This window comes from Biomphalaria glabrata, chromosome 5, assembly GCF_947242115.1.
Source record: "Biomphalaria glabrata chromosome 5, xgBioGlab47.1, whole genome shotgun sequence".
NCBI lineage: Eukaryota > Metazoa > Mollusca > Gastropoda > Planorbidae > Biomphalaria > Biomphalaria glabrata.
In genome coordinates, this window is record NC_074715.1 from 15,659,320 (window position 1) to 15,671,952 (window position 12,633).

At 32.5% G+C, this 12,633-nt stretch overlaps 1 protein-coding gene across 2 annotated transcripts; it reads right to left on the bottom strand.

Moving 5' to 3' along the window:
* Window positions 1-296: 296 nt before the first annotated feature.
* On the bottom strand, window positions 297-12,633 carry LOC106064408 (prolyl 3-hydroxylase OGFOD1-like). Of its 2 annotated transcripts, none has more exons than XM_013222974.2 (13): window positions 12,384-12,633; window positions 9,892-10,043; window positions 9,721-9,767; window positions 8,709-8,806; window positions 7,778-7,897; window positions 7,206-7,297; window positions 5,055-5,183; window positions 4,380-4,493; window positions 3,272-3,351; window positions 2,878-3,050; window positions 1,770-1,907; window positions 1,005-1,063; window positions 297-450 (listed from the first exon to the last, which is right to left on the bottom strand). In XM_013222974.2, the coding sequence occupies exons 1-13, from the start codon at window positions 12,631-12,633 to the stop codon at window positions 304-306; spliced, it is 1,599 nt and encodes a 532-aa protein (XP_013078428.2). In that variant the 3' UTR covers window positions 297-303. The 2 variants fall into 2 exon arrangements, with proteins under 2 accessions (XP_013078428.2, XP_013078420.2); XM_013222966.2 differs by having other exon boundaries at window positions 2,869-3,050.

Below are 12,633 nucleotides of genomic sequence, written 5' to 3' on the forward strand. Positions count from 1 at the left end.
CTATACTTTTATTGAAGTCTTCTAAAAGAAAGGAATCTTACAAGCCTCTTATTACAAATTGTATTCTTTAATTATTCAACAAGTTAGCTCTAGACCAAAAACGCAGATTTACTATTCTCTGTATGAGTTTTTATGCAATCTAGTTCTAAGCCACAATTACTACTTTAAAGATAGCTGGGGTTTTTAAAATAAATATCTTAAATAAAATAAACACAACAAAAACAACAATAGAAGAATATTATTTAAATTTATGACCAAAATAACATATATATGACAGAAAACGAAAACAATGTATATTTCTTTTCATTCATAATAAACAGTATTTATTTCATAAAAACAAGCAGGTGATGTCTCAGTTATTTTATGATTCAGATGCTTTACAAATTTGACAGTGTTTTTATCTCTGTACACCAGAGCTAGTGAGTTGCCTGAAGGAAACACTGACAACAACTGGAGAAACAAAAAATGTGCACAAAAGGTTAAACAATAGTTGTACTACTAAAATGTTGATTGTTTTGTGTTGTAAGATACAGATTTAGAATAAAATAACTGGATATTTCTTATATTAAGGTTCCATGGAGATTATAGTTGCTGTATTTTAAATTACTGAAACTAGAAGATGTTTGGAATCGCAAATTACAATGTTTTCATGAAGTACTTTATTATTTTTTTGTTTACTTTACTAACTCTTCATAATTAAGAATGGTGCTGACAAAATGAGAAAAAAAAACAAATGATAAGGAATTTTTCAAATCAAATAGGCCTACACTATTGTATTTTTCTTTTTTTTTTTGGCTCTACTATTTAGTTTTCTTTCCATTTTAAATTTTCAGATATTTTATTTTCTCTAAAGAACTTTTTCAAATGCCTAATTTTCTTTTATTAATCAGTTTCCTTGCTGTTGCTAAAGCTACAAAATGAAAAAAAAATATGTGTATATGTCAGCACTATCCCTGAACATATATTTTTTCTTTCAAACCAGAAGTGCCACTTTCTTTTCTCACCTCTTCATCCTCTCCTTTAGCTATGTAGGATGTATACCCTCCACAATCACTGTCCCAGTCTGAAACAAAGGCAATGTAAACATTAGCTCAAAATAGTGTCAGTTTAATTCACTACATTAAACAAAGTCACCAATGCAAAGTCTTAAGAATAATGGTTAGGTCAATTTAGGTGAGTCAAGATTCACAGAAAGGCAAGGTGGACACTTTAGAAATCCATGTTAAAAAAAAAAGTGTTAATTTTCTATTCAGTTCTTGTTACAACATGTCACAAAGAAATTTGGACTGAAATATTTCACGACAATAACTGACAATAGAAGAAAGAAACTTAATTTTTAAAAACTTAGAGACCTATGTAAAATGGCCAAACATTTTTTTTTATTCAAATTAAGAGCTATAAGCTTAGAAGAGAAGCAAAGCTCTAACCTCCCAGCCGAAATTTAAAGTCAAGAATATACGACACTCATGAGTCTACCCATTGGGTACCTGACATTAGCTGAGTAAACTTAAGAAGGACGCTAAGTGTGTGGGCCACTTTTGTTAAATCTCTTCACATAATAACACTGGGTCTCAAAAGGCAAAGAATTTTTTTTTTTCTTGATGGTTTTACATAGCCCATATTGTTTACAAAATTAGTGTGTAGATAGGCTCAAGAACTAAAACCAGGGTTTCCCCAGATCCAAGTAAAAATACTTCTATACTAGAATTCAAACCTGGGAATAACTCAAAGGAAAAAAGTGTACCCAGATATAGTGTTGCTGAGTTTACCTTTCTCGCAGCCAATATATAAAATAGTATCCAAAGCAAAGTCAGTCATGTCTGGGTCAGTATCGTGAGCCAGAGTGTAGCATCCATGCTGCCATCTACGTACTTCACTCTTACACCGGGGATTAGAGGCCTCGGATGCTAGAAAATACATTTTAGTAGATTAATATCTTCACATAAAATGAAAAACTTTAAATTTACATAATATATACAAAATATATAAATAACAATACAGATATTAAAAAAATAGAAATATTTTTACCAATTGTTTCATGCTTTTAGCTTTCTCAATGTGCTATGAAAGAGGGGGAGGGGTAGAGAGAAAGAAAGGAATATCTGGGTGGGTGAAGGTTATCATGATCGCTTTTTCAATGCATTTAAAAAAAAAAGTTGTACAATTTGAATTCGAACTCAAGGGCTCAGGCCTCCTAATTCTCTACACAAAGTATAAAGGGGACTAATTCAACTTATACCAAAAAATATGTCAAGTACAATTTCTTCCACTTGTTCGATACCAAAAAACTAATTAATTATCAATAGCTAAGTAACTAATTGGTTTATTTATTTTATTGATTCTTGTGTTGCCAGATACAAGAAATAATAGTGCAAAATTTCAACTTGATCCAAGATTGGGTGTGGGAGAAATAACCTATATATTACTTTTTACCAAAGTGAGTTGATGTAAGCTTTGTAAAAATATGTTAAATAAGGTGTAGTTGTGTAACAGAATGCAAAACCAAGTGGTAAAGAGTGAACAAGTCCTTAAGTCCCTAAATGAGCTCATTTGGCTAAGTTACACTTGTCAACTATCAGTTAAGATTGAATTTTACCTAGCTACCTAACACCTATAAAAAAAAAAATTAATTGAGCTGGTTTTATCTCAAATCCAACTCCAGCATGGGATACAATGCCAAATTATATAAAAGACATGAGATAAAGGAATAATTGATTGCAAGCAAGCCCAGAGCCATCCACTAAAATTGAATGGGATGAGGGTTGATGTACTAAGCAGACTTTGTAACTGTACTTCAAGGCTCTTAAGAATTGACAATAGGAACATAAAGTCAACTAGTTATGTGAAGACAATGTTAACTAAAGCTACTTGTGTTACTGCTTGATGTTGATGAGCTTGGCTCAGTTTCATCCGAATCTGTTGGAGCCAGAGGATGCAGTTTGAGGCCTGTCAAACTGGACATCACAAGGAATGTAGCATCTGACTGCATAACCTGAAGGAACTCAGACACTATTGGTGGAAGGCTACTTTTATCTGCTCCAAAATAATGCCTGTTAAATGTATAGATAAAAAAAAAATTTCACTAAACAATTTACTAAACTTATTAAAACTTACTTAAACTTTACTAAACAGATCTAATCAATTTTAAAGAGATATTTCAAGAAGTAAAAACATTATTTTAAAGTATTTCTATATATTTCATCAATACTGATGAAAAATTCAATGAATTAGGAAACAATCTTTAAATTATAAAGCCTCAATATTACTTTACCTTTTATTAGCAGGTCCTAAAGTAGACCAATTTACTTTGTGATCTTTCAGGGCAGCCTCAAGACTTTTGTATTTACCTTTCTAGAACACACAAAACAAAAACAAAATCTAATATATATTATTGAATGTAATGTATATGTAGGTATGTATGTCCTGTATAGAAATTAAAAGCATTCGACCAATCTAAACAAAACTTTGACCAATCTAAACAAAACTTTGCATAAATAATCATAGTATATCTTTAATGCTGCTTCCCCAACTGGGGGGCCTTAGAAATGAAAAAAAAAAAACCCACAAAACATTTAAACAAATCAGCAGTTTTCACAGTATTTTATATCTGATATGAATATGTCGGCTAAATAGGCAAACCCATTTTCACACTACTATTATTTACATTGTAAAATAAAATTGTGAAGGGAAAATTTGCCATTTTTGACAAAGATCTAAATCCAATCCACTAGATCAGTAATAACTAAATTCCATCCCGCAGGTCACAGGTCATATCCAGCAGGTATTAATATATTTGTCAGTATCATGTTAATAATGGTTTACGTGTCAATTGGGTATCAAAATGAAGTTTATTCCTCTGGTGTAAAAGCTAGTTCAGAATCCTCATTTGATCACTAAGTGAAACAAAGAAATAGTATTTGTATGAGCTTGTCCTAAAAAATAAAACCATATGTTTATTAGTTTATGAGAATGAGTTTATCCTTTATTATGAAGGAGGCATTTCAAACTTTTGGAAATGTTTATAGGCTTTGAGAGTATATCCTACACTAATAACGCACAGAGTCCAAAGATGAAAGATGAGCACAGTATTTCAAGTCTGCCTAGTCATGTGGTTAATGCTCTGGACTGTTGTCTCAATGACTCCAGGTTTGAACCCTGTCTGAGGCCATTTCCAGCAACCTGCTGGAGGTTGCTGCTAGAATGTAATAATCTTACATTCTGAAGGAACATAAGAAACATGAAAAAATAAAAACAAGCTATGCAGACCCAATATTGACCTGCATATTTGGTTACATATGTCATAGACATAGCTGTAACATATCTATTTTTTTTTTCTTGTTAATTACATTTTTCAGGTTGTGTTGCTGCTGGTACATTACCTGAATGAAATCTTGAAGCTCAATCTCAGAGTCCTCTTCAAATTTGTTCCTTATATCAGCCTGAACCTCAGGGTCTAAGTACAGTGGGTTGAACCAAGAGTAAAATATTTCTTCCTGAAGACAAGATAAAACAAATAAATAAAAAGAACACAGAGCAAGCATACACAATGGACATCAATTAAAAGTATGCAAAGGTATAAAGAATGGCATTCAAGTTGGTCAGGTGAATCTTATCTATTAACAATAATGGAGATCAAAGTTTTTGTTTACATTGTTTAAATTAAAAAGTGTTTTGAGTTGTTTATTTTTAAAATGTTGTGATTCATTTTTGTAAATATTTAATACTGAAACCTAACAAGGTATTTTTTAATATGTTACTCTGAAACCACAGGTACAACTTAACTTAAAACTTTAATTTAATTACTCATTTTTACATTTAAAATGAACAAAAAAATTTTAAACCCTCAAGTAACTTACTCCAGAATATAAATTTGTAGTTCTCAAAATGCAATGTGACTTCATTGAACAGAGAAGCAGGCTAATGTATAATCAGTGATTTTTTTTTTTGATAGCTTAAAAGTGGAATGCACCGCTTAAGCATAACATGTATTTTTTTATTTTTTTTTTGCATATAGTATTATTTTTTTCTATATGAAGTTAAACTGTTAAACTCACATCAATATTCCCAAATGGCAAGGCTGGCTCTAGGACTTCCACATAAGGTAATGGTCTGGGTAGTGGCGCACCATGAAACCAGCCACTAATAGAGAGTCTAGTCGTCGTCTTAGACAACACCTCAGACACCTGCAATACAGAGGAGAAATACATCTTTTGAGAAGCTGATTATAAACATTTTACTTTTCTCCTCTAAATGTCAACTCTCAAACTTCAAGGTTATGCAGATTTTTCCATTCATCACAACTAATCTTCAGAGGTACTAAATAAAAAAAAGCATATCACCTAGTAAGAGTCAAATAGAAATTCTAAATAATTAAATAATATAGTAAAAGAAAACATGTACAATGAAACACTGCAAATTTAATAAAGTTAAAACTGATTGGATTCAAATAAAATTTAACAATGATTGGATTCTAATTAGTAATATTTTCTTGTGTAATGCATGAATGTAGGAGGCGCGTTGGCCAAGCAGTAAAGCACTCGGCCTCTGAATCAGAAGTCCCAGGTTTGAATCCTGGTGAAGACTGGAATTTTAATTTTGGGATTTTTTGGGCACCTCTAAGTCCACCCAGCTCTAATGGGTACCTGACATTAGTTGGGGAAAAGTAAAGATGATTGGTCCTTGTGCTAACCACATGACACCCTCAAAAAAAACGTAGGCCACAGAATCTACCTTTACTTCATCTGCCCTATCAAAGCAGGCCGTTTTGGCGCGAAAGTCGTTTTGGCGCGAGCCGTTTTGGCGCAAAATACATTATGTACGTTTATTGTATTATTTCTTTTAAAAGAATTATTCATATCTATGTTTTGCATGAGTGTTTGTGTTAAGACATATTTTTTAACTTATTAATGTAAATGTGTGTTTGTTTTTCACATAATTTTCTTTAATAAACATTTTGGCTTGTGTATGTGTGTTTATTAAGAGGCACACTTTTATTTTCAAAAAAGTTTTTTTAAGATACTACGTTAAAATTAAAAACAAAAATCGCGCGAGAGAGGGGAGGGGTGGAGGAAAGAGTATATACAAGGAGTGAAATGTGAGCAGAAGAGAGGGGCCAGGATAGGTGTCACATGTAATGACCATTCCCAAGGAGATGATCGCCAGACGCATGACGCCAACGACCAGTGCTCGGTGCTGGTCTTGTCTTCATTTGTTTAACTCTACCTGCGTCACCCCTACCCAATTTCTCAAAATATATCTTTTCACGTTAGAGTTTGTACTGACCACATTACGTGTCTTTATCTTTACTATGTGTGGAGTTATTGTCATCATTCAGCGTAATAGAGCTTTAGATGCTAACATGGTTTTTGTTATATTAAAGTGTGACACTTAGCTAGTTCGTATATTACACTAATGTCAAATAAAAAAAAATCTTTTGGAAAGAAATCCAAAAATGTCATCCAGTGCGATTAGCAGAACTCACAAATAGCATGTCATTACCATTCAGAAATCTGACTTATTATAGACCTATATTCATGAAATAAGCAAAACCTTTATAATTAAAAAAAAAAAAATTCGCTGAACGGTGTTAGAATTCATACTATACATACAATATTATGGTAGAGTGAAATAAACATTGTTATAAAAGCTACGTGCTTATTAAATTATCGTCAAATGATATCTCGCGCCAAAATGTCCCGTCGCCAAAAAGGCTCGCGCCAAAACGTCCCGTCGCCAAAACGTCACGTACCGTGCCTTATAGACGACAAGGTCTGAAAGGGGAATTTTACTTTACTTATAATGTATGAATGTACATTCACTGGTGATTACACTCAGGTGACAGCAAATGGGCCAATCAATGACCATGCATGGGTATCAAAGAATGATCTCTTTAGTCCCATTGAGAAGTTGCAAAGAGAAGTAAGTACTTGATAAGGTGTAAAATGCCAGAGAGAGAGAGACTTTTACTGACACTAGATCTATTAAATTTTATGTTTACATTGTAGAAAAGACTACCAAAGAGGGATGGGGGGAATAGAGAGAGTTTGCACCACAACATTTATACTCTCAGCATTTTGTAGATGAAAAATAGTGATGTCAGTCAGTGCATACACAGTACTAACAGAATGTATTGGATGAAATCAAATCAACTCATACACAGTTTGTTTAACAGAAAATGTGAAACAAGATCTTTCAATCAACTCTACCTGATGGAAAGATTTCTCAGATACTTCAAAGAACAGAAAATTATTTCTGACAGGAACTATGGACTTGATAATAGCTCCAGGCTGTCCAAACTCTGTAATTTAATATAAATATATTTTATTTCCATTACTGCATTGTGTGAAAAAAAAATTACTAGTAACTAGATTTCAAACAATTATTTTCTTTTCTTAACAAATAAGTTGCAATGTTATAGCCATAAAAAAAAAGGGTTTTCTCCCTTAAATTCAGATTCAAAAGCAGGTAATGTATTCTTAACAAGGCTGCTAGTTTTGGAAAGTGCTGTGCGGTTATCAATATGCCAAATAATTAAAACTTTTCCTGGTATCTGGTACAATACTCATTAAAACTGAGAAGATTTAGGAATAAAATTATTGTGATACAAAACAACAAATTATCTAAACTCTGCCTCTCAGTCATTATTTCACATATTTAGCCAATCAATATTTTCTATTGAGAAAAAAACACATTGATTTTTGTTTAAACAGCCAGTTGTCAAAAAGATAATACATGAGAATCTAATATGGAAAAAATTGTACAAAAGCATGTAGTCTACCATCTGTGCTAAACAAATCCAATGTTCCTCCATCTGATTTCTGCCAAGTCTCAGGAACAAGGTAGTAAATAAACGCTACTCTGCGTGCTTCTAGTTCATCATCATGACAAAGCAAAACATCTGGAATCATGGTTTAATAAAAAATGAAAAAAAAAATCAAGATTTTATGAATTTTATGAAACAGAGAAATAAAGTTATAAAAGAATGAGCTACCGTCAGTTTGCAGTGTGGTGTGAATGTGGAATGATGTGAATGCACGTTGAAACAGGATGCAAGAATTGAAAAAGAAGGAATGAACACAAAGAAACTATAGTAACATTGCATTCCAGAAACATGATTCAAATACCTATAAAAGTACTAATTCAGATGTGTGTGTTATTTTAACAATTAGAGTCTCTAAAAATCTAAAATCTCTAAAACGAATGATTAGCCAAATTTATTTGTCTTCATTTTTAGGGCTTCTGTAGCATGTTGCGTCTCAAGAGACTTATCTTTTCCCTTTACAACTTCTCAAGGGACTATATAATGAAAATTCATCCATCAAAGCACATGTTTGTTTTGTTTGTTTGAAAATGTATTAACAAGTCTGTATATATTTGTATTAGGCAATGCTCTGCTCTATACTTATCAACATTGTTTTGAATAATAAATTTCAAATGGAGACCCAAATTAACCAATATTAATTTGTTTCTTTGATCTCACAGGCAAGATAACACACACACACACACAAAGGATACATATTACAGGTTTTTTTTTTAATTTCACTGAATTGTTTTAATTATATTTAATAATAATAAATATATGTATATACTGTCATGTTTAATTTTAACAGGGTAGACCTACACAAGATCTCAAAAAGCAAATACAGTTTGAAAACATTTTCTGATCTGGATCACAAATAAAAAAAAGATTTTTAAAAAATGTAAATCACCTTTGTATTTATACTGTGAACAGAACAAATCAATTTTGTCATTGAGCACTATCCCAGTCACTTCTGAAACAAACTGTTTCACAGACATACACAATGACCTAAAACACACAAAGTTATTATAGTGACAAACTGATGGAAGAAAAAACAAGGAAAGTAACTATTATTAAAATTAAACTACATCCTTTAAGTATGTATGTCTATGAAGCATAGTGTATGAGCTGTAGTGAGCAAAATGTACGCCCAGAGCAAGGTACATTTTAGCCCCCCCCCCCTCCCCCCTTTCCATGAACATCACATCACAGAAATATAGGTTGCGTGTGGCTCCCCCTGAGGGTGGCGCCCAGGACATCATGCCCCCTTTGCCCCTCTCATTAAGCCTCTGGTATGAAGGGGTAGTGAGGAAAGTATTACTGAGCTGGTGATCAAACTATATGCATAGTGCACTTCTACATACAATTTACTAATACTTGTGGTTGTGGTTGGTGGTAAATGGATCATAGACTCGCTTTACCTCTGTCATCCCAGTCAGCACTTCCACAAGTGTTATTATGACCAGTGCAATCCATTTCAGTTTCAGCTTAACTTAGTGTCTCACCCAAATTCATTAACAGATGCTGTCTTCCTGTTGTTTTTTTTTTTGTCTGCCTCTTTATTTCCCCCCTGATCTTCTACTGTGACTATACCACTAAAGTTAACATTGTTTACATTGGTAACTAAAGAATGAGGCCCCATCGACCTTTCATACGAACGATAAACTATAAAGTATGCATGGATATATTAATTTATCTCTCTATTGATTCAAGTTTGTTTTTTTTTAAACTAAGTGCAAAGAACATAATTAAAAATTCCCAGACAAAGCAGGAAAAAAAAAAAAAAAAATGAAAACGCAAAGCCACAACATGTAACCTTTTCCCAACTGTTAATCACATTAGAGAGGATTTTTTTTGGTGACATAAATTAATTTTATCAACCAAGTATGTTTTAAATTTACTAACAATTAGAATGTTCTTACCTGAATGTTGCAATAGTTGGATCAGGACTATCATTAAGTTCAACACTCTACGGTGAATACAAGGAGAGAAACAATAAGTTAGAGCCTGTGAGTCAATAACATAATTATGAAAAACAAAAATTCAACAGTTAATGTTAATTTATTATATTACATAAACCAAACTATACCAACCTGAAGAAAAGTATAGAGATCATTATTTTTTCTTTTCATTGGAAGATCTAACAGAACAGATTGTAATGTCTGGATATATTCTTTGTCAATAATGAAATCAGGTATCAAGCAATGTCGATAGGGCACACAGCTTAGAGTTATGCCAAAGGAATCTAAATACACAAAATAAAACAAAAATGAAAATGTAATAATATACATTGATTTCATATATAATAGTTTGCCTTTGCTAGACATAGCTATAGGTTATCTTTAAGGGTTTTTTTTTACTAATCATCCAACAGTTAGATCTAGAACTACTGGCTTTAATTTTGTGAGATATGGGGTAGATGACAAACAATTCATCTGTTTCTGTGCCCCATAGTTAAAGGGGGTGTAATATGGCCAGCAAAATAACTAACCACCTTTACTTTTCCCAGCTAATGTCAGGTAACTGCTTAACTCTAATAATAAAAATAATATTTCAATCAACTTCAAATGCAAATATCAAGATTACATAGATTTTATTCACAAAGAAAAAGTTAAGCTGTTGGCAAAGGTGGTATCACTAAAGTGGAAACTCATGTGTGTGATAAATAAAAATTTTTGCAGATTGTCAATAGCTTAAAAAGAGTAATGTTTTAGGATGGTCATTTTAAAAAGAGAAATTCCAATTAATGTTTTAGGATGATCAATTTAAATAGGCCCAAGAGCACGACCAGGATGGCTGCTGGTCATGTGGTATGCGTTCTGGACTGTAATATGATAGCCTTTAAGGTCCCAGGGTCAAAATCTACCTACTTTCATACCTCATCATCCTGTTGGAGGTTTGGGCTAGTTCTAAATATCTTCGGAATTTGGAGGAACATTCTATATACTCTATAGATAGCATAGATCAAAATAGGAGATCTTGTGATGACCAGCAAGGAATTAGAATCTAGATTCTAGATCTAGTGGCTTTTTCATTTTGAAGAGTCAAGATATAAAATTTAGACTAGACTCTAGATCTGGATCTCAATGTTTTATTTAAATTTCTAAAGTAAACAATTAACTTTGCCAATAATTAGAGTAAAGCTGCCTTATCGAAAAAATTAAGCCGAATAGCAGGGATTTTTCGCATCTGAATTGTTGTAGCTCCATACCTGACTACCTAGAAAAAAAAATGAAAACATCTATAAACTCATCATCCATTGGTCTAAAAAAAAATAGATATGTTGCCAAGTTTCAATATGCATAAAAAAAATTCTAATGTCAAAGAGGGGTGGGGGTAGGTATGCCAAACCTTATCAGACAATTTTTTCCCTGACAGCGATTAATATTTCATGACTAGATTGACACATGAAATGCGTAAGAAGTAATTATCTTCTTTTTTAAAATAATGTCTGTAATATATAAGAAGAACGCCTTGTAAACAATATACCATATCAAACGAAATGTATTTCAAAAATGTTTTAATCATCTAATTCTTTCACTTCAGGTATTTTCTGGTCAAGCAAGAGGTGAACTACCATATGCAAAAAAAAAAAAAAAAAAGAAAACACGTAGACTAATTGCAATACACGTGTCATTTAGGTATGGTGAATGCTATAAATAGATTTAGCAATGGCAGGGGAGAGAATGTACTTAATATAATTTTTTTTTGGCAAAGGGAAGTAATTATGTTTTAAAAAATTACTGATTACATTTATTTTTGCTTTGAACATTAAAGAAATTGCATAAAAATACATGAAAACTCAAAAGAAATTTTTGTTCAATGTTGTTGCATTTTTTGAAAGGTTTCCCTTATCAAACACCCCCATAACTCTGAATAGGATTAATGGAAAGCAAGGGAAGTACAATAAGTTATATACGTTCTCCACTCAATCTGCGAGGCCAAATGTCTTGCTTGGCTAATGCACCATGCAGGTATCAAGCACTCCCATTGATGTGGATGAGTTAAAAAAAAAAAAAGCTTTTATACTAGTGTACTTTTCGCCTGGTAGAAAAATGATCTTACATAGGAATACAAAAATAAATGTGTTAAAAATTAGAAAAATGGATTGCGCACAGTACTACCCACAGTATTTCTGTAATAACCATCAAAATAAAGATGCCTTGATAAAAATATGGTGAGACGTTATAGAAAAGGGTGGTGTTTGATAAGGCAGCTTTACTCTAATTCTCTATATTTATAATTTTGCATCAATCAATCAATCTAGTCTCTGTACTCAACTAAAATGTTTGTTTGTTTGTAAAAAGTTTTACATTTTTCATGTTTCGGATGTTCCTTCAGAGTTGAAGATAATTTACTTCCTAGTCTAAACCTCCCACAGGATGAAGACTAAGTATTGTCATGAAGAGAAGGAGGATGGAGTGGACAGGGTTTGAACCCGAGACCATTGATAAGTGTCTTAAGTGACTTAAGTGACAATAAGTAAGTTCAATAAGTCCTAACAATCAACAGTACAGTCCAGCATGCAAACTGCACTACCACTGTACAAGGCAGCCATCTGGATCTAGACAATATATTTCTTTACCATTGACATGATCTGTTCCTGATACAAAATCTTTATGAAGTTTGCTCATCAAACCATCATTTAAAAAACCTGTATTGAGCAAATTGTTGAGCGAGTTGGACTTGGTTTTGGAGCATGGCTCGTCTGCTATTTGACAGTCGAGATTTGATGATAAAGTTGAGAGAGAACAATCTAGTTTAGCTATTTTAGAATTAGGTTCTGAATCTTCATCTCCTTTTCCTGTGCCAATTTGAGTGTGTGTTTTATTCAT